The 23,804-nt window shown below is 35.9% G+C and overlaps 1 protein-coding gene across 1 annotated transcript in view; it reads right to left on the bottom strand.

Annotated features, from left to right (window-relative positions):
• Positions 1 to 23,804, bottom strand: part of BRIP1 (BRCA1 interacting helicase 1) — a 182,789-nt gene that overhangs the window by 143,654 nt on the left and 15,331 nt on the right. Inside the window, exons 5-6 of the mRNA XM_059149018.1 lie at positions 20,854 to 20,981; positions 18,498 to 18,617 (exon numbers count right to left, since the gene is read on the bottom strand). Of these exons, the coding sequence (XP_059005001.1) occupies positions 18,498 to 18,617; positions 20,854 to 20,981 (248 nt within the window). The remainder of the gene's footprint in view (positions 1 to 18,497; positions 18,618 to 20,853; positions 20,982 to 23,804) is intronic.

The following is a 23,804-nucleotide window of genomic DNA, read 5'->3' as shown; positions in this document are numbered from 1 at the left end:
CTATTTCTATAATAAAAACACATAACTGGAAAAGAAAATTCAAAGTCAAATCATACAGTATTTGTTCTTTCATGTCTGTCTTATTTCTCTTAGCATAATCTCTTCAGGGTTCATCTGCATGGCAGTACATGTCAGAATTTCCCTCCTTTTTAAGGTTAAATATTCCATAGTATGTATATACCACATTTGTTTATCCATTCATCTCTCAAAGGACACTTAGGTTGTTTCTACTATTTGGCTATTATGAATAATGCTGCTATGAATATTGGTGTACAAGTATATGTTTCAGTATCTGCTCTCAATTCTTTTGGATATATACCAAGAAATGAAATTGTTGGAACACATGGTAATTTCATTTAAGTTTTTGAAGAACTGGGAACAAGGTTTTTCAGTTAAAAAAATAAAAAGTAAAAAACTTAGAATGAACCCTCCGGTGTTGAAATGGAATTGGATGTATGGATAGGAACACATAATTTTCAACATACAGATAGAAAAAGTATAAATATAAATACATATGTGTGTATATTTGTGCGCACACACACACACATATAATTCCTAGCTCTGCCTGCTGAAAGGGCCTTGAACAGCAATCCCAATGGCAATGAACAAAACTAACACTCAAAACTTGGCTTCTAAATATTATTTGCCAAAAGGAACCAGGGCTCCCTGGAAAAATGGCTGAATCCAGTACTGGAGCAGAGAAAAGATAATATAAGCCTGGAACATCTTGTGCCAGAAAGTAAGGAAATGCTCCAAGAATGAAGACATGTGTCAGAAATACACAAGCAACTTAAGTAAACTCCCACTTGAATATCTAAATAAATCATGTAATGGATTATCATCCACTGAATAAAATGGGAAATCATGAGTCCATAAAAGTATAAAATGAATAAAGTGAATGTTTAGTGAGGAAATGTTATTTATAAAGTTTCAGAGTTTCTCTCCACAATTATTAATTCCTCTCCTCTTTAATTATAAAAAGAAAAACTTTACAGTGATGCCTACCAGTCATCGTATTAATCAAATTATCAAGGTAATCATCATTAATAAAACAAAATGAAACTATTTGCCACCTCACAGAATGCAGTGGGTAGAATGGTAGAATGGGAAGCATTGCTTCGGTGGCATTTCTCCCAAAGATATATAACCTTCACCTAATTATGATAAAACCCAAAATTGAAACACATTCTACAAAGGCTATGATCTTCTTACGTATCAAGGTCATGAAAGTCAAGGAAAGACTCAGGAACTATTCCAGACTGAAGAAAGCAAAATGACCATTAATGCAACACATGATTCTGAACTGCTTATAAAAGCTTTATTGAGATAACTGACAAAATCTGAGCCGGTTCTGAGTATTAGATAACTGAAATGACTTAGTTTTAATTTCCTTATTTTTATGGTTTTACTGTAGTTATACAGTAGAATGTCTTCATTTATAAGAAAAAGAGAAATAAGTATTCCAGAGTGATGGAGTATCAGGTCATCACTTTACTCTCAAATAGTTCCAGGGGATAAAATATATATTTGTATTGTACTTCCAATTTTTGGATAATATTGTGGCTATGTTGAATCTTAAAAAAGCTAAAATAAACAAACAAATCAATCAACTGGCCAGAAAATATGTCAATTAACAAAGCAATGTTCTAAAGTAATCTTTCTATACCCACTATCCATGAGTGAAAAATTTCTGTATGGCAATTGTCGACCCTATTGTCACTAAATATGTACACATGTAGGCTGGATTGGTGTACATATTTCATTAGGTATTTATACATATCAAGAAAAATAATTGTCCATCCTTCTACAACATTCATGAAGTTCAAACAACATGATAAAAAAGATTTGAAATTTTTGAGATTTTTCCTTTGTATTTCTACTGCAGAGGTCACTATTAGGTTTTCTATAAACATTCAAAAAAAATCACAATTACTGGAGCTGAAGGAAATTCACTCAAGTAATTACTAATCGATTCTACAATCCTGTCCTTAGGTAAATCTGCAGTTAAAGCAAGAAATTCAAACTAACCCCACTAACTTCTGACCTCACTTACCAAGATTAAAGTAGCATAGGACAAGGGTTAGTAAATAATCTCTGAAGGGTCAGAGATTAAATATTTTAGGTTTTGTGAGCCGTATGATCACTGTCGAACTTTTTTTTTTTTTTTAAAGATTTTATTTGTTTATTTGACAGACAGAGATCACAAGTAGACAGAGAGGCAAGCAGAGAGAGAGAGAGAGGGAAGCAGGCTCCCCGCTGAGCAGAGAGCCCGATGTGGGGCTCGATCCCAGGACCCTGAGATCATGACCTGAGCCAACCGAAGGCAGTGGCTTAACCCACTGAGCCACCCAGGCACCCACTGTCGAACTTCTCAGCTCTAACACTGCACCAAAAAAAGCAGTCACAGACAATATGTAAATGAATGTAAACTATGTTCCCCAAAATTAATAAAAAACAAGCAGCAGGCAATATTCAGCTTATTATTTACAGTTTGCCAATTCCTGCAAAAATTTGATGCAAATTTGATGCAAAATGTTGCATCAAAAAAGTATGCATCAAAACAGACCAGTTATGATTTGGATTTTTAAAAGCCTTTTCTATGACCATGATATATTAGGTAAAAAGTAAAAGCTATATATATATATATACTATAACCCAAATTTTTAACAAAAATTAAAAATGCAGTATAGGGGCGCCTGGGTGGCTCAGTGGGTTAAAGCCTCTGCCTTCGGCTCAGGTCATGATCTCAGATTCCTGGGACTGAGCCTCACATTGGGCTCTCTGCTCAGTGGGGAGCCTGCTTCCCCCTCCCCCCTCTCAGTGTGCCTCTCTGCCTACTTGTGATCTCCCTCTCTGTCAAATAAATGGATAAAATCTTTAAAAAATAAATATAAAAATGCAGTATATGCATAATACATATTACATATATATATATATATTTTTTTTTTTTTAAAGATTTTACTTATTTGACAGTGAAAGACACAGCGAGAGAGGGAACACAAGCGGGGGGGGGGTGGGTGGAAGAGGGAGAAGCAGGCTTCCTGCTGAGTAGGGAGCCTAATGTAGGGCTCGATCCCAGGACTTTGGGATCATGAATTGAGCCAAAGGCAGACACTTAACAACTGTGCCACCCAGGCGCTCCTATATATATGTTTTATACATATATGTTATACAACAAAAATAGCCACAAATTCTTCCCATCTCTATATGTAAGACCCTTTGCAATGTCACTTTGTAGGTCTTCCCACCAAGAAGTGAACTCTACCACGTGAATCTGGGTTTGGCCATGTGACTTGCTTTGGTGACTAAGACATTAGCAAATGTGACACAATCAGAGGCTCACATGGTATTTGCACATTGGGGTTTGCTCTCCTGCTGCTACCTGAACCCTCAGTCATGACAGATAAGATATATATATATATATAGATATATATATATATATATGTCAGGATCAGATAATGAGAAATACCCACCAGTCCCAGCCCATTACCAACCAAGCCCATGAAACACTGCCACTATGTTGTCCTGCAGCTGACCTGCAGCCAACCATAGACACATGCGTGGCACAGCTGAGATCAGCAGAAGAAATGCCCAGCTGAGCACAGCCTAAATTGCTGATCCCCAGAATAGTAAGCTAAATAAATCGTTGGTTTCTTAGATAGAAATGGGTAACTAATTGTGTGTGTGTGTGTGTGTGTGTGTGTTAAGAACAGTGCCTGGGTGGCTCAGTGGGTTAAAGTGTCTGTATTCGGCTCAGGTCATGGTCTCAGGGTCCTGAGATTGAGCCCCACATCAGGTTCTCTGCTCAGCAGGGAGCCTGCTTTCCCCTCTCTCTGCCTGCCTCTCTGCCTACTTGTGATCTCTGTCTGTCAAATAAGTAAATAAAATCTTTAAAAAAAAAAAAAAAAAGAACAGTGGATAGCAAGCAAAATATCAGGGTTGATAGTAAGGAAAATAGTTGAATTAAAGATTAATATTAATAACATAAGTATACATTTTGGTGTTTTCCAAATTTTCACTAAGAAATAGATAATGCCTTTGCATCCAAAAAAATTCAATGTCAGCGTCGCCTAGGTGGCTCAGTCGGTTGAACATCCAACTCCTGACTTCAGCTCAGGTCATGATCATCTTGGTGTTGTGGGATCAAGCTCTGCATCAGGCTCTTTGCTGGGTGTGGAGCCTGCCTGAAAGATTTTGCATTCTAGCTAAGTTTGAGCATAGTTACAGTGACATAGGAAACTAAACAGCAGTGCCTGGATGGCTCATTTGGTTGAGCTTAGGACTCCTGACTTCGGCTCAGGTCATCATCTCAGGGTCCTGAGACTGAGCCCCGAGGTGGCAGGCTCTTCACTCAGCACGGAGTTCGCTTAAGTTATTCTCTCTCCTTCTGCCCCTTCCCCAACACACGTGTGCTCTCTCTCTCTCTCTAAAAAAAAATAAAGAGGGGCACCTGGGTGGCTCAGTTGGTTAAGCATCTGCCTTTGGCTTAGGTCATGATCCCAGCATCCTGGGATCAAGGCCCACATTGGGTTCCTTGTTCAACGGGAAGCCTGCTTTTCCCTTTCCCTCTGCCCCTCCCCCCTACTTATGCTCTCTCTTTCTCTCTCTGTCAAATAAATAAATAAGATCTTTTTAGAAAATAAAAATAAAACAAAAAAAGAAAATCTAAAAGAAAGAAAGAAAACTAAAGAAATGAATAAAACCTGGTTTGGGGAAAGAACATAATCATAGTAGAATGTTTGGCTCTGTTTTTAATGATATTTATGTAATTACAATAACGTAAACACCAAATGTTATGAGGTTTAAGGCAGAGAAGTAATGGGACAATTAGAAAGGATACTGGGAAGGGGGGTGCGCCTGGGTGGCTCAGTCATTAAGCGTCTGCCTTTGGCTCAGGTCATGATCCCAGGATCCTGGGATTGAACCCCGGATCGGGCTCTCTGCTCAACAGAAAGCCTGCTTCTCCTTCTCCCACTATCCCTGCTTGTGTTTCCTCTCTCACTGTGTCTCTCTCTGTCAAGTAAATAAATAAAATCTTAAAAAAAAAAAAAAAGAAATAAAGAAAAAATAGGATACTAGGAAAGCAAGAGAAGGTATCTAAAACCAAAAATTCAAGAGCAAAGCAGTATGTATATGTTATTCTTGAATAAATACCAAAATAAATAAGTAAAGTGATTAAAAATTGACTTCAGATAATAGAAACTAGAGAATGGAACTAAAGTAAAGGTCTACTGATTTTTGTTCAAAGTCACGTAGAACTCTTTGATTCTGACTATACATACTTTGAAAATATTAAAAATTTAAAGAGATAAACAGTCTAGGAACCAATCCAAATCTATATAAGCACTCACTGTATGAAAATAGCAAAACTTCAAATCAGGAAAAATTATTCTTTAATTGACACTGGGATGACTGATCATCTACTTGGGAAGGTGTACAATTAGACCCTGAACTCATACATATACTAAGGTAAAAAATATAAATAAAAGGGTTAAGTGTTAAAAAAAAAAACCACAAAACTTTTTTAAACTATACTGAACTATGAAAAATAACTGTTGCAAATTTCTACAAAAGGATCCAGAAAGATTCTCATGAAAGTGCTCATCTTGTTTACTTCTGGGAAGAAGAAAGGGAGATGGGAATAATGTTTAAAGGAGAATATTTTAATTTTTACTCTGTAATGGTTTAAAACACTATTAAATGTTTTTTGAATAATGTATATTACTCATAATTTTTAAATTTTAGTTTATAACTCTTTAGTAGATAAAATACACAAAATGTTTAAGATAATTTAATCTTTCCTCAACTACAGATTAACTACTTAAAAGTAATATTAAAAATATAAATAAAATAAAATAAAAGTAGTTATTTAATGCCAGACATACTGAATAATAAAATCTACTTTCTCTTGCATAGTGATTTGGTTTTTTCCTCACTGGCCAACAAGAAAAAAAAATTTCCCAGCCATTCCTTTTCTCTCCTTTCTCCCCATTTATAATCCATGAATCTATATGCACTCAATTATAGAGCTAGGCTCAAATCGTGGTTCCACCATTTACTTGTAGTAAGATCATAGTCAAATAATCTAATATCTTTGGGCTTCAATTTTCTTACCTGTAAAATGAGTCTAAAGTCTACTCAATTTTCTTCACAGTGTTGATACAAGGATTAAATAAGAAAACATATAAATTGTCTGGCACAAGTATATAATCTAAAAAGCTATCATCATATCATTATTAACCCTTTAAGAAATATAGGTTACTGTTTAAGTGTCTGGCATGTAACAGGCTTCAAAAATTTTCCTGATTTGGGGCTCCTGGGTGGCTCAGTCCATGAAAGCCTCTGCCTTCAGCTCGGGTCATGATCCCAGGGTCCTGGGATCGAGCCACATCGGGAGCCTGCTTCCTCCTCTCTCTCTGCCTGCCTCTCTGCCTACCTGTGATCTCGGTCTGTCAAATAAATAAATAAAAATTTTTAAAAAAATTTTCCTTCCTTTGGGACGCCTGGGTGGCTCAGTTGGTTAAGCAGCTGCCTTCGGCTCAGGTCATGATCCCAGCATCCTGGGATCGAGTCCCACATGGGGCTCCTTGCTCCGCAGGGAGCCTGCTTCTCCCTCTGACTCTGCCTTCCACTCTGTCTGCCTGTGCTCACTCTCACTCTCTCTCTCTTACAAATATTTTAAATAAAATCTTTAAAAAAAAAAAAAATTTTTCCTGCCTTTAATAAACTATACTTCAATTGGCTGGTAATATTATCTAATAACTTGTTCCTATAGCAGCTACAGAAATCAAAAAGTGTTTCTAATTTTGTTTATATTAAGCACCAATTTACCGCTTAACCCCTGAAATCATTGTTTGATATTTTGTGTGTCACTACATAAAAAACGACTTCCAAAATGTACTGCAAAAGAAAAAAAATTTTAAACCTGCTTTAAGTCTTCTCTATTTCACAGTACTATTACACCTCCTTTAGTATATGGATCTGAGTAAAAGTTGTAAGCTACAATAGGAAATCCTGCATTTTTCTCAACTTTGGCCATTTTTTCATTCAATTTTTAAATATGTCCGTACCTACTAGGTTCAGGTCCTATGCCAGATGCTGGTTATTAAAAAGGTAGCAAGAGAGACACGTAACACTTGTCCTTATGGACAGCCTGACAGAGGCAAACAAAACAGTTAAATCTACAAATAAGTATATAATTATAAAATTTGGTAAGCATTGTAAAGAAAATAACAGGGTGCTGAGAGAAAGACTAAAAGAGGAATGAATCTTAAATTAATTATCTATATGGTACTGAATATAATATGGCCTGTAAAAGTGCAAAAAAGAACTTTCACCCAAGGTCATCTGGAAGAGTTTATTCACGGGCAGAATAGTGAGGTGGTTGAGAGAATCAATTCTAGGGCCAGACTGCCTGGGTTTTAAACTAGCCTCTACTCAACAACTGTGACATGAACAAGCCACTTAAATTCTTGTGCCTCAATTTCCACATATGTCATTGGGGGAAATATTTATACCTTTCTAAAGGGCTATTATAAGGAGTGAGTTAAATTCCTTTGTTTTATTTGGAAAACTGTCAAATCCACAGAAAAGTTAAAAGAACTTGCAATAGGTGTTAACTCATAAGAACCTGTTTCTACCAGATGAACTAATATTTCTAGAATGTTTAGAAGAGTTTCTGACACACAGTAAGCATCATATCACTATGTAAAGAGTAATATTAAATAAAAGTAAATTAAACTGTTAGAAAATGACTTGTAAAATAATTTCAGAGAAAACTAGTCATTTTCTCTGGAGATCCTAGAGAACATCTTAAATATTGATGTGAGGGAGACGAAGAAAGGGGAAGAGAGAGCGGAAAAGACAGAAAAGAAAGAAAAGACAGGGGCATGTAAGAAGAAAAAGGAGAAAAAACCCCCAAGGTTTGCCCAACATCAACACTTTATCGAAGGTCAACAGCGCACTCTACTGGACCCACATCTCCTCTACACACTAGGCAAAAATAACGAATGCTACTGCTGTACTAAATCAAAAAATATAACTGCTTTTAGAAAAGTATACAGTTGATGTTAGCATTGATTTAATGAATAAATAAAAATCAGGTATAAGCACAAGAATGAGTCTATAGCAATACCTCAGCTGTTGTGAAGATTTAATAAAAGAGTAAAGAGAATGGAAATAAATTATGGAGAAAATGATTATGCATGGTGGAACGAAGTAAAATCAGAGTGGTAATACTATTAAAAAAATAATGTTTCTCTTAACTATATTTCGACCTGGAGACTAATGCCTTACTAGACCTTTAATGTTTGAATTATCAGTAAAACAGAGAATCTAGGGGCGCCTGGGTGGCTCAGTGGGTTAAGCCACTGCCTTCGGCTCAGGTCATGATCTCAGGGTCCTGGGATCGAGTCCCGCATCAGGCTCTCTGCTCAGCAGGGAGCCTGCTTCCTTCTCTCTCTCTCTCTCTGCCTGCCTCTCAGTGTACTTGTAATTTCTCTCTGTCAAATAAATAAATAAAATCTTTAAAAAAAAAAAAAGAGAGAATCTAAAATGTAAGGAAAGAGAATAGCAGTGGACATTGGAAGATAATTATGTAAAGAGGAGGTATTGACACGATTTCCTGACTTGAAGAGACAGCAAGGACACTTGAGATGATAGGATGGTAAAAAGACAACTATCGAATCTCCAATCGATAGGCTGGAAACTAAATTATTTCAATGGAAACTATGAAAATTATAAAGAAAAACTTAAACTTTAAACTTAAAAAGTTTAATGTTGAATTCAGAGGAAAAGAGAAATCGTTAATTATTTTTTATCATGCCTTTATGAAGGAAAGTTTTTCAAGAGAAAAAAACTATGGATTCTAAATGTATAAAGACTGCAACATTTACATTTTTGTAGGAGTAAGAGAACTAAACCATTAATTTATGAATTCAAATAAATATTCTCTCAAAAATAAATTCTGTCTTCCCTATATCATCTTATAAGAACCAAAACAGATTTTAAATGTATAAAGACTGCAACATTTACATTTTTGTAAGGGTAAGAGAACTAAACCATTAATTTATGAATCCAAATAAATATTCTCCCAAAAATAATTTCTGTCTTCTCTATATCATCTTATAAGAACCAAAACCAAAACCAAAACAGGATGTCTCAGTGTATTAAGAGGCTGCTTTCAGCTCAAGTCATGATCCCAGGGACCTGGGATCAAGCCCTGCATCAGGCTCCTTGCTCAGCAGGGACCTGTTTTTCTGTCTTTCTGTTTGCGCTACCCACCCTAGCCCTCACTGCTATGCTCCCTCTCTCTCTCTCTACCTGTGTCAACTAAACAGACAGGATCTTAAAAAAAAAAAAAGAACCAAAATAGAGAAAGCAGCCTTAGAATTTAGAAGTGTTAGAGCTAAAAGCGATATAAGGTATATTAAATCTAGTCCCACCTTCTTTTCCCTCAGATTTGAAGGAACAGATCCTGAAAAAAATGTTACTTGCCCAAGTCTCTCAATTTATCTTATTCAAGATGTTTGGTTTATCTTGATTAAAATGTGATCTACCGATCTACCAAATGTGATGCAAGCGATATATCAACTAAGAAAAGATCTAAAATATGGCTGCACTTTAAACATTACTTAATCTAAGGTTTTGGTGATAAATTAATTTCAGAAGCTGCTATACAGTATTAAATCTTACGAAACTATATATTTTCCTTCCACTTCCTTATGAAATCACATATTCCAAAATTGACAGAAAACACTTTTGTGATTTATAATAAGCCACTCAGCAAATATTAAGAAGTGTTATACAATGGGGAAAGAACAGCAATATGCAAAAGAAAAAACTTAACCATCATCATATACTCCACTCAAATATTAACTTAAAATAGATTAAAGACTTGGGACGCCTGGGTGGCTCAGTTGGTTGAGCGGCTGCCTTCGGCTCAGGTCATGGTCCCAGCGTCCTGGGATCGAGTCCTACATCGGGCTCCTTGCTCCGCAGGGAGCCTGATTCTCCCTCTGACTCTGCCTGCCACTCTGTCTGCCTGTGCTTCCTGTCTCTCTCTCTGACAAATAAATAAATAAAATCTTTAAAAAAAAAAAATAGATTAAAGACTTGAACATAAGACCCAAAATCACAAAACTCTTAGAAGAAAACATAGGTGGTAAGTTCCTATGTCAGGTCTTGGCAATGATTTTTTAAGTCTGACCAAAATCAAAAACAACAAGTCAAAAATAAACAAGTGTAACTATATCAAACTAAAAGACTTCTGCCAGTAAAGGAAACCATCAGCAAAATAAAAAAGCAACCTACTGAATAGGAAGAATCATTTGCAAATCCCATGTCTGATAAGGGGCTAGTATCCGAAATATATCAAGAACTCATATAACTCAATAGCAGAAAAACCAACCAATCCAATTTAAGAACGGGCAGAAGAGGGACACCTGGCTGGCCCAGTCAACAGACAACCCAACTCTTGATCCCATGGTCATGAGTTCAAACCCCACACTGGGCAGAAGATCTAAATAGACATTTTTCTAAAGAAGACATACAGATGGGCAAAAGGTATATAAAGATACTCAACATCATTAATCATCAGGTAAATGCAAATCAAAACCACAATGAGCTCTCATCTCACAAGCTGTTAGAATGACTATTATCAAAAAGATAAGAAATAACACACTTTGGTGAGGATGTACAGCAAAGGGAACCCTTGTGCACTGTTGGTGGGAATGTAAATCAATGCAGCCACTATAGAAAATGGTATGGGTGTTACTAAAAAATTAAAAATATAACCACCATATATGACCCAGCAATTCCATGTATGGGCACTGATCCAAAGAAAATAAAAACACTCAAAAAGATATATGGGGGAATCTAGGTAACTCAGTCAGTTAAGCATCTGACTCTTGATTTCACCTCAAGTCATGATCTCAGGATCATGAGATTGAGTCCCACATTGGGCTCTGTGCTGGGCATGGAGCCTGCTTAGGATTCTCTTTCTCCCTCTCCCTCTGGAAAAAAAAAAAAAAAAAAAGATTATGTACCCCTGTGTTCACTGCAGCATTATTTACAATAGCTGAGTTACAGAGGGGTGCCTGGGTGGTTTGGTGAGTTAAGCATCTGACTCTGGCTTAGGTCATGATGTCAGGGTCCTGGGATGGAGGCTTGCTTGCATCAGGCTCTCTGCTTAGCGGAGAGACGGCTTGTCTCTTTCTCCCTCCCCCTGCTCATACACTCTTTCCCTCTCAAGTAATAAAATAAAATAATAGCTGAGATACGGAAACAACCTCAGTGACAAATGGATAAAAAAAAAGTATATATACACAATGGAATAATTATTCAGTCATAAATAAGAATGAGATCTTGACATTTGCAACAATGTGAAAAAAAGACTTCAAAGACGTTACCGTAAGTGAGTAAGTCTGACAGAGAAAGATAAATATGGCATGATCTTGCTTATACGTAAAACCTAAAAAAAAAAAAAAAAAATGTACACAAAAAAGTTCATAGAGAACAGACTGGTAGTTGCCAGAGGCAGGGGGGTGAGGTGGGAGAAGTGGGTGAAGGGAGTGAAAGGCACAAACTTTCAGTTATAAAGTAAGTCATAAAGATGTAATGTACCCATAGTGACCAGTTAACACTATATTTTATATTTGAAAGTTGCTAAGAGAGTAAATCTTGAAAGCTCTCATCATAAAAAAAAAGTTTGTAACTATAAAAGGTGATCATTTCAATCATTAGGATACACTTGAAAATGTCAGTTACACCTCTATTCAAAAGGAAAAAAAGAGAGAAAGGGGAAAACTGGTACGTTATACCAGTAGCAAAGTAAGTTTCTAAACAATACCTCTACAAAGATTCCTTTCTTTAAGTAAATTACCTCTACTCATATCCCCATTATTCTTTCTTACATCGATGGAAATGATCAGTCCACATTCTTTGAAAAACTAGAGATATTATCTAATGCTAAACGTCCACGAGATTTACACTAAAAATGCTACCATCTACTTTTAAAATTAAGATGACAGTCAAGGGTGCCTGGGTGGCTCAGTGGGTTAAGCTGCTGCCTTCGGCTCAGGTCATGGTCTCAGGGTACTGGGATCGAGTCCCGCATCGGGCTGTCTGCTCAGCAGGGAGCCTGCTTCCTCCTCTCTCTCTTTGCCTGCCTCTCTGCTTACTTGTGATCTCTCTCTGTCAAATAAATAAATAAAATCTTTAAAAAAAAAAAAAAAAGATGACAGTCAAAACACACAACTCTACACTGGGGCACCTGGGTGCTCACTCATTTAAGTGTCCAACTCTCAGTTTTGAGTCAGGTCATGATCTCAGAGTTCATGAGATCCAGTTCCACATCAGGCTCCATGCTCAGCTTAGAGTCTGCTTGGGATTCTCTCCCTATGCCCCCTACCCATCCCCCTGCTCTCACAAGCATGCTCTCTCTCTAAAATAAATAAATAAAATAAAATAAAACACATACACAAATCTGTAGGTTAACAATTTACCAATTTACCAAAAAAATGAAAATATTAACTACAATCTTATATTTTGTACTAATAAAGTTTCTATTTTAACTGGTTACAAAAAAATTAGAATAATTTTGTATGGAAGAAAAAAATAACACTGAAAATATAGATCATGTTACCGAAGTATTTGTGAGTTTTTCCCTAACTATTCAGAAAGTACTTAAAATTTTATATTCATGTTTTTGACTATAGACTACAAAAAAAGGAACAATTATTAGCGCTCAACCACATGGTTTCTCTATCATTGCAGTACTTTATATATGTTGAATTAGTATGGCATATACCACTTACATCTTTTTACAAACAAAAGTTCTATCTCACACTACTGAAATGTTATCATTTGAGTTACTAGGTTGAATTGAGAAATTTAGTTTAACAGTCTTCAAACTTAAATTATCAGAAACCCATACTTTTAATATTATAAATAATAAATCACCCACCTATAACAAATATTGCATTTCTACAGCAATATAATTATACCACCAATAGCCAAGGAAACAAAACATAAATTCTGGCTTAAAAATATAACTGATAAAAAAGATATGGATATACAAGTATAAATACAATTACACCTTACCAAAAGGAGGACCATAATAAATCATTAACGTAGAATATAACCAGAAGGAGAAATCAATCAAAGCACTTGGCTTAAAATTAAGGTACCTAGCCAGGAACTCTGTCTATAATTGGTCTAGACTCTAAAGCAGGTGCAGCCATAGACATCCTTAACAGATATTAAAAGAACTTGTTACTTAATTATAAACCTAATTCCTCAAAATTAGTATCAATCAATTCTATATAATACATTTTAGCAGCATTCAAAGATAACTACATATACTAATTAAATTATTAATATTATATATTTATTACCAACATACAACTATGTAACCATTTGCTGCTACTACGATCACTACTGTTACTACTTCGACTACCACTTACCACTTAATAAGCCCTAAAATATGCCAAGTGTATTTAATCACTTTATAAATATTATAAATATTTATAAATATTTTTAGGTACTATTACTATCCCCATTTAACAAACAGGGAAACTGAAGTAGCAATAGTTTAAAAACTTCATCAAGGTTACACAGGTAGTAAAAAGCAGAGCTGTGATTAAAACCCAGGCAGTATGATTTAAGTTCATTCTCTTAACCAATAAAAACAAAACAAAATTTAAAAATCCACTTCTCTAGGTGCACCTGGTTGGCTCAGTCAGTTAAGCGTCTCTTTATTTTGGCTCGGTTATAATACCACAGTCATGAGGTCAAGTCCCAGGTTGGGCCCCACACTGGGCATGAAGCCTGCTTAAGATTGTCTCTCCCTCTTCCCCCATCTCTCCCGCTACACACTGGCTTGCATGCATGCTCTCTCTCTCTCTCCATGTATGTATGTATGTATGTATGTGTGTGTGTGTGTGTGTGTGTGTGTATATAATTAATTAATTTTATTTGGTCTCATTTTTTTTAAAAAATCCACTTCTCTTATTTTAGCTATTTTTTTTAAAAGATTTTATTTATTTATTTAACAGACAGATCACAAGTAGGCAGAGAGGCAGGCAGAGAGAGAGAGAGGAGGAAGCAGGCTTCCTGATGAGCAGAAAGCCCGATGCGGGGCTCAATCCAAGGACCCTGAGACCATGACCTGAGCCGAAAGCAGAGGCTTTAACCCACTGAGCCACCCAGGCGCCCCTTATTTTAGCTATTATTAATCACATCTTATCCTATGCTTGATTTCTTTATTCTTAAAGCTTCTACATGATATTTCTTCCCTTTATGTTGGTATGAGAATCCTGCTTTGATGACTCCAGGATTTCTAAGAGGCATTTTAGAGAGAATGTATAATAAAGTGATTAAAGCATTTGCCAGAGCATCATACTGCTTACATAAGATTTAGCTCTAATATTTGCCTGATTTGTGACCTTAACCAAATTACTTACTTCTCAGAGTATTCTTATCTGTAAAATAAGAATAACAATATTACCTGCCTATGCCATTGTAAGAATTCAAGAATATTCTACTAATAAATATTTATTGGACAACTAATACACACTATATGCTATTTTAAGTACTAAAGATACACATGAAAAAGACTGACATTATATTCTAACAGAGCAGATCGATAATAAACAGGTAGATAAGGAAATACTAAGAGCTATGAAAATAAGGCAATGTTAAAGAAAATGAGGGAGAAAACATAGGCAGAGGCAAATACATAGCATATATTATTATTGACAGTTAAATAGTAAAAGCTCCTGAGATGACTTCAACTATAAGCCTTCTGTAAAGATAACCAACAACTTTCCCCCCACTCTGCATTTTTAAGAATTTAAATGAAGACTATTCAAGGGCAGGGAATATAGTTTTCATTCACCCAGCCTTTACTAGGTTCCTAGCACAAAGCTAGGTGCTTAAAACATAAAGATGAATAAAACACGGGGCACCTGGGTGGCTCAGTGGGTTAAAGCCTCTGCTTTCAGCTCAGGTCATGATCCCAAGGTCCTGGGATTGAGCCCCATGTCGGGCTCTCTGCTCAGCGAGGAGCCTGCTTCCCCCTCTCCCTCTGCCTGCCTCTCTGCCTACTTGTGATCTCTGTCTGTCAAATAAATAAAATCTTTAAAAAAAAAAAAAGAAACCAGTCACAGCCTTCAAGGAGGTCTCAATACACTACAGAACCTGGTATTTCCTTAATAGAACTTAGAACCTTGCAGAGAAGATAATAGGGATAAGTGTTAAAATTCTAGAAGTACAAGGAACATTTCAGATGGGAATCTAACCCCAAATTGGGGATATCGAGGAAGGCTTTCTGAAGAATTAGCAGAAGTTAATTAAAAAAAAAAAAAAAAAAAAAGGGAGGAGCAGAAAGGGCAAAAGAAAACAATACGTTTATAAAGGTCTTATCACTATACAGATAAACAGGAAGACTTACATGCCATCTAAAGACTTCTGGAATTTTTCCCATAATCAATGAGTTTGTTCATTCCTACCAGAAAAATCAAAAGTATAGACAGAATATATGAAGCAATAGTTTTAAGATACAGGATATCAGGTAAGAAAGAGTGATCTCAGAGAGGTAGGAAATAAATGAGATAGGCCCTATGATTGCCTAGGCTTACTGTCTTGAGAGAATTTCTAGTCTGCCCTAGGGAAGGGGAACCCAGATTTAGCCCAGCAAACCTGAGCTGAAGAGACATTGCTCTTTAGTCCAGGAAGTCAGAGAAGACTCAAGTTCATAATACTGAAGTAGAGAGAGCTGCACAAAGAATGATTTCCAGAGATCTGTAAAGGGACCTCTCAGGTATCTAGCATAGTATTGATCAACATATGTGAGAGAGTAAACAAACCAAGACAGTGGAAAGAACCACCCAAAATGATGAGGCATTCACACAGGGCATGGAATAGTGCCTGTTCCCACCAGCCAGACCGGAAAAACCTAACAATTCATAGAGCATTAGGTAGAGGACCCTGAAGGAGCTAGCCTCTGTTGAGGTAAACTATGACTAAATTCTGCTCAGGTCCCACCTGACAAATCCTAAAAGCAGACCCAAAAAGATCAAGTTGATTCCAAGTAATTACATGGAACACTGGGTGTTATATGCAAGCAATGAATCATGGAATGCAACAACAAAAACTAATATGTACTATATGGTGACTAGCATAACAGAACATAATTTTTTTAAAAAATAACAAAATTAGAGCATTTATAGAAATATAATAACATCCGGGACACTTGGGTGATTCAGTCAGTTAAGTGTCTGCCTTGAGCTCAAATCATGATCCTGGGGGCGCCTGGGTGGCTCAGCAGGTTAAAGCCTCTGCCTTTGGCTCAGGTCATGATCCCAGGGTCCTGGGATCGAGCCCCACGTCTGGCTCTCTGCTCAGCAGGGAACATGCTTCCCCCTCTCTCTCTGCCTGCCTTTCTGCCTACTTGTGATCTCTGTCAAATAAATAAATAGATAAATCTTAAAAAAAAAAAAAATCATGATCCTGGGGTCCTGGGGTCAAACTCTGAATCGGGCTTCCTGCTCAGCAGGGAATCTGCTTCTCCCTCTCCCTCTGCCACTCCCCCAGCTCCTGCTTGCTCGCTCTCTCTCTCTCTCACTCACTCTCCCTCTCACATAAAGAAAAATCTTTAAAAATATATATACGTAATAACATTCAACACCCAGCAGGTAAAATTCACAACATCTTAAATTTAATTAAAAAAAACCAAGCATGGGGGCACCTGGGTGGCTCAGTGGGTTAAGCCTCTGCTTTCGGCTCAGGTCATGATCTCAGGGTCCTGGGATCAAGCCCCGCATCGGGCTCTCTGCTCAGCGGGGAGCCTGCTTCCCCCTCTCTCTCTCTGCCTGCCTCTCTGCCTACCTGTGATCTTTCTTTCTATCAAATAAATAAAAAAATAAAATCTAAAAAAAAAAAAAAGGAAGAGATGTTTAATAATTAGAAAAAATAAACAAGCATGATTCCATCTATATAAAACTATGGAAATGAAAACTATCTATAGTAACTGAAAAAAAAGCTTAAGGATGCCTGGGGATAGGGGGATTTGGGCAAAAAAAAGATCCATTGGTCTATCTTTGGGATGGATCTTTCCCAGGCCTTATTTTATAGTATCGTATCTTGTACAGGCCATTCAGAAGATATTTGATACCCCAATTTTACAGATCTTATAAAAATTAACATATTTCATTATATAATATCAAAAAAGTCACATTCTATACTGTCACCACCACTATCATGAGGAAAGTCTATAAGTATCATAAAACTGCCAAGCTCAGAGTGGAATATACAGTTCTTCAAAATACTGATTTTCACTTAAATTTTATCAGACTTTGTTTATTTCAAGAATTACCATCATTCAAAGAAAAAAAAAAGAAAGAAAGAAAAAGAAATTACCATCATTCATCTGTCTTTCACTCTTCCAAGTAAAAATGATGTTCCATGAAAAAAAATAGCTAGGTTCAGCTAACAATCCAAACTATGCTACAAGTGTTTTTCCTCAAGATAATCATCCTACTCCTATATGCAAAACATTTAGAGTACTACTCACTTCTTCACACAGAATGTTAAAAAGGGTTAAGGTCGGGACGCCTGGGTGGCTAAGTTGGTTAAGCAGCTGCCTTCGGCTCAGGTCATGGTCCCAGCGTCCTGGGATCGAGTCCCACATCGGGCTCCTTGCTCAGCGGGGAGCCTGCTTTTCCCTCTGCCTCTGCCTGCCATTCTGTCTGCCTGTGCTCGCTCTCTCCCCTTCTCTCTCTCTGATAAATAAATAAAATCTTTCGAAAAAAAAATAAAATAAAATAAAAATAAAAATAAAAAAATAAAAAGGCTTAAGGTCTTTTTAGCTGTTCTGTTCACACAGAATGTTAAAAAAGCCTAAGGTCTTAGTAACTTTTACTACTTCATCAAGGACATTCTTAAGTGTAACTGTCTTTTTTTTAACTGTATACTAATGACGGTGAAGAAAACTACTATTGAAACAGCATGGTACCACTATCTTGATTACGGTAAGGTACTGACAATTTTATCCATTGTTGCTTTTGCACCATCAATGCAAATGTCAAGACAGTTTTCAAAAAGGCAAATAACATCCTATTATTACTAATATTATATGCCTGAGAAAAAAACAACAGTAATCTTTAGAGTTCCCTGGACTACTCCTTGAAAATGATCTGCTCTAAGGAGAATGAGAAAAATTATCGGAAAGTAAAGTCCACAACTTTAGAATATACAAGAGGAAAAAAACCTTTCGGATTTTCTAGTCCAATTCTTTCATTTTATAAATGAGGAAATGGGGGCTCCAAGAAAATAGCTTTTCTCACCTCACATATTAGTAGTAGAGATATGATAGTACTTAGAGGACTTCTGAATTATTTTCTACTATACTTTGCATTATTCGATTACTTTTTTTTTAAATGAGTTTAGCAAATTCCACATTTTCCTTCTTTAAACTGAACAGTGGCATAAATACATACATTTTGTGGAGAAAAGGAATTTATCTTTCCTAATGGAGAATTGAGTTTTGTAGTCTTGCCTGAAGCAACTTTTGCATCCAAATGATGTACCTCCTTTTCAAAACAATGACGCTTTCTAATCTGTAAACACAGAACCAAAATGAAGTTAAATGTAACAAAAATGTGAGCAGGCCAGTTATTTTTAAAGGTCAAAACAGTTTTTGGTATGTTTTTAGCATTAAAAAAAAAGATGACTATTTCTAACTGGCAATAATCAAATAATTTTTTTTTAAGATTTTATTTATTTACAAATAATTTTTTAAAAATACAAATAAGCACCTTATAACTCTCAAATCCTAACTAAAATGGCTTTAATTAGTCATGTGTCAAAACTACAGTATTATAAAATGATCTTTCATATGATAAAATGATAGTCCTACCATATGGATATCAAATGTAGTATTATAGCAAAGTTCAATTACATATCTAAGTGGAAGGTAAAAGCAAATAAAAATAAAGCTTCATTCTAAATTGTAAAAACTCAGGGCAGCGGAGGGGCTCAGTTGATTGAGTGTCCGTCCAACTCTTGGTTTTGGTTTAGGTCATGATCTCAGGGTTGCAGGATAGAGCCCTATGTGGGGCTCCATGTGAGCCTGCTTGGGATTCTCTTTCCCTTCCCCCTCACTCTCTCTCATGTAAGTAATTCTTTAAAAATATATATAAATTGAAAAATTTCAGAATAAAAATTTTAAATGTAAATAGTCAAGATTTCCTACATGACAAAATAAATTATTTGATTAATGTTACCATTACTTACTAAATATTTCATAATTCAAATTGTATTTGACTAAATTTCTTCTATAAATCCCACTGTTTTTTTTTTTTTTTCCAAACTGTTTATGCCTTTTACTACTTGTCAAAAACTTATTTACTTAAATTATGAAGGGGGGGAGCATTTCTATTGATAATCCCATTCCTACCAAAAAAAAGAAACGAGAGTCAATTAAGTCAGAGAATAAATGTTATATGTTGACCCCTTTCTCACAATATCCAATTCTGTGTTTACATCTTGGAGAAGAAAATATACACGGATTCATACTTCATTTGTAGCCAGTACTTTTCCAAAAATAAACTAACTCATTCTATTTCTAAAATCAAGGTTTGGGGCACCTGGGTGGCTCAGTGGGTTAAGCCTCTGCTTTTGGCTCAGGTCATGATCTCAGGGTCCTGGGATGGAGCCCCACATAGGGCTCTCTGCTCAACAAGCCTGCTTCCTGTTGAGGCTCCAACAGAGTCTGCTTCCCCCTCTCTCTCTGCCTGCCTCTCTGCCTACTTGTGATCTCTCTCTCTGTGTCAAATAAATAAATAAAATCTTTAACAAAAAAAATTAAACTAAATTAAAATCAAGGCTTAACTATGGAAATTAATAAAGATTATATGTAGAATAGATACACTACAGAAGAGTGCAGTTTTTGAGTATATTCAATTAGAAATATTAATTATCTATAAAGGATATGATAATTATAATAATCTCTTTATTTATAACTAAGTCTATCAAAGTCCCAGCCTACCTCCATACCTCACTGCCATGAACTCTATGCCACAAAATACTGTAGTCCTGTATGAAAAACACATCTTTTTTTTTTTTTTAAGATTTTATTTATTTATTTATTTATTTGACAGAGAGAGAGAGAGAGATCACAAGTAGGCACAGAGGCAGGCAGAGAGAGGGGGGTAAGCAGGCTCCCTGCTAAGCAGAGAGTCCAATGCGGGGCTCGATCCCAGGACTCTGAGCTCATGACCTGAGCTGAAGGCAGAGGCTTAACCCACTGTGCCACCCAGGCACCCCGAAAAACACATTTCTTATAAAATATCTAGTAATTCAGGTCTTTCAGTAATTTTTAGAAATAAACATTTTATAATGTATTGATATTAAAACTCAACAAGTAAGAGTAAACCTTGTCATTATATTAAAACTATCAATAACAAAAATATTCATAACATAAATATTCATATAAAAGATATTTTGGGCAAAAGAAAATGCAATCATTAGGTAAAAACAACAGAGTTAAAAAGTACAAAGTATCTACATTACCAGTGCATGCATTAAGTTCATATTTTACCATCAAATTCCTCATATATAGAAAAGTACCATGCCGTTTCACTTTAAAGACATGTTATAATGAATAACCTACTATAATAACAAACTCCTTTGTAATAAATAACTACATAAAATAAAATTACAATAATTTACCATTTAATTTATGTCCATGATACAATTCAAGTAAATTCTGCAAGTGCCACTGAAAACTTGACTGATATTTGACTCCCATGTGCAGTGATAACAGTATCATTTCACTGCCAATAAACGGTTTACCTGCTGTGTAGTTTCTAAGGGTCGAATTCTTTTCTTCTCTACTTGAAAATCATCATTTTCATCTCTTTTTATGGATGCCTGTTTCTTGGCAGATAGTTTTGCAGCCAGCGTAGTTTTTTCAGGAGAATCTTATAGAAAAAGTCATAAAAATTAACAAAAAAACTTACAATTAGGCAGTTTTCTAGGAAAAATATGAGTCAAGATGTTATGACTTCTCAAAATTTCATTAACATATTTAAAACATGAAAAGTTCAACATGCTTAAAAGCATTTCTTTACAAATGAGTTTACTTAAAAAAGATACAACATTTGAGAAATAGGCTTTCAATAGCAAAGTCCAATTCTGCTTTAACAGGTTTATGTTTTTGTAAATGACTCCCAATAATGTGGTTTAAAAAATACAACTATAAGTGTCTCACAGGAATATGTATTTCATTTATATAAAAATCTTTCTTTACAGTTTCTCAATGTTTCTTCCCCATTAAGCTTTTACATGTTCTTTAGGCTTGAAAATACAGTAGAATCAAGCTCTTATAATCTGTCCTTTAATGCCACTACTCTGAAGATCATCAATGACCTCTTAATCACCAAATATTAACCCACTTAATAGATGTAAACACTAGGTTTTTAAGAAGTCAAGTTAATATGCCCAATATGATACAGCTAGTAAGAGGCAGAGCCTGGATATAACTGATTCCTCCTGTCTGACTCCAAAATCCATCAGTCTAACTTCTAGGAATACAGCCAAACTTAACACTATCTTCTTAAAATACCGCAAACACAATTCCTTTTTCCTTAATTTCTGTAACACTTTTCTTAACTGTTCCTATACATTGGTTTCTCCTTTTCCCTAAATGTGAGTGTTATTATAAGTACCTTCCTTCCTCTCAGCTCTTCTCTATACATTCCCTCCACTCCCAGGGCTTGAATTCATTTAACGAGCATTTATTTTATGGAGTCCATACAATTTCAGACACCATGGAAAACAATGAAAAAGAAACAGCCTCAGGCCTTAAAAGATTTACAGACTATTAGGGGAGAAAGCCCTAAAAGCAAGTCCAATATTATTTTCAAAAACCAAGTCTGAGTCTGTAAAACCACAAGTAAATCTACGCTACACAGCACTGATTTTCAAGCTTTTTCTGAGAGGACTATATTTTTTAAAGAAATGTTGCTTAAAATTTTCAAAATAGAATAAAAGACCTAGAACTTCCCTGACTCATTGTCCTATCCCCCCAGCAGGCCATATTTTTTCCTATGACTCTTAGGAACACAGTTTAAATACCACTTATTCTAGGGGCACCTGGGTGACTCAGTCAGCTGGGTGATGGACTCCTGATTTTGGCTAAGGTCATGGGATAAGCCCTGTGTAGGCTCTGTGCTGGGCATGGTGCCCACTCAAGATTCTCTCTCTCAGGGGTGCCTGGGTGGTTCAGTGGGTTAAGCGACTATCTTCGGCTCAGGTCATGGTCCCAGGGTCCTGGGATAGAGTCCCACAACCAGCTCCATGGTCAGCGGGAGTCTGCTTCTTCCTCTCTATCTGCCCCTCCCCCCACTCATGGGCAGGCGAGAGATCTCTCTCATAAATAAAAACTTTAAAAAAAGAATTCTCTCTACCCCCCACCCACCACTCACATTCTTGAATCCTCTAAATAAATTAACACCACTATATTCTAAAATCTTAATGGTCTTGTCTTTCACACCTAGGTCTTTTGGGGGGGGTGCTATACAATTCCATTTTATTAGTATCAGACACTGGGCTTAAAGTTTTACATAGATCAGCTCCTTCTACCATCCCATGAAGTAACAAGTATTATTTTACAGTTGGGGAAACTGATACATAGAAAAATAGAGTAAGTGCCCCCAAGATAAACAATGGAATTGATTCCAAATTGGTTTCCAACATAATCCAATACCTTTAAGTTTTGATTTGTCTTTTTTTTTTTTTAAGATTTTATTTTTAAATAATTCCTACACCAAACACAGGGTTGGAATTCAAACCCAGAGATTAAGAATTTCATGCTCTACTCACTAACCCAGCCAGGTGTCCCTTTTTAACTTTTTTTTTTTTTTTTTTTAAAGTAAGCTCTATGTCCAACACAGAGCTTAAACTCATGACCCTGAGACCAAGAGTTCCATGCTCTGCTTACTGAGCCAGACAGGTACCCAATATCTTGAAGTTTTAAAAAGTTATCAACTAATGTAAGCCCACTGTGAAAGATGTAAGCAAATTAAAAGTATAAATAAGAAACAGTAAAATGCCATCCACTTCCCTTCCTCCCTTCCCACTTGCTCATTTCTTATTCTTCCTCTCTGAAGTAATAACTATTTATCTTTCAGCTTGAATCCTTCCGGATGACTTTTTTCTTTTTATCTTTTTTTTTTTTCATCATAATAAGTGTACTCTTTTATCCCTATCCTATTTTCCTACCCCCCCACCCCCACCCCTCTTCCCCTCTGGTAACCGTTAGTTTGTTCTCTATAGTTAAGAGTCTTTTTCTTGGTTTGTCTCTATTTTCTTCCCCTTGGTCATTTGTTTTGTTTCTCAAATTCCACAAATGAGTGAAATCATACATTATTTGTCTTTCTCTGACTGGTCTAATATTATACTCTCTAGTTCTATATTGTTGGAAATGACAACATTTCATTCTTTAAATGATTGAATAATATTCCATCATATGTATATGATGGGATACTACACACACACACACATATATATATGTATATATATACACACACACATATACCACATCTTCCTTATCTATTCATCTATCAATGGATACTTGGGTTGCTGTTATAGTTTGGCTATTATAAGGGTGCACGTATCCCTTTGAATTAGTGTTTTTGTATTTTGGGGGATAAATACCCAGTAGTGCAATTCCTAGATTATAGGGTAGTTCTATTTTTTATTCCTTTGTTTTTAAAGATTTTATTTATTTGACAGAGAGAAAG

Source organism: Mustela lutreola, chromosome 15 (genome assembly GCF_030435805.1).
Source record: "Mustela lutreola isolate mMusLut2 chromosome 15, mMusLut2.pri, whole genome shotgun sequence".
NCBI lineage: Eukaryota > Metazoa > Chordata > Mammalia > Carnivora > Mustelidae > Mustela > Mustela lutreola.
The sequence above is the reverse complement of the archived record's forward strand: the minus strand, read 5'-3'. Positions and strand labels throughout refer to the sequence as shown.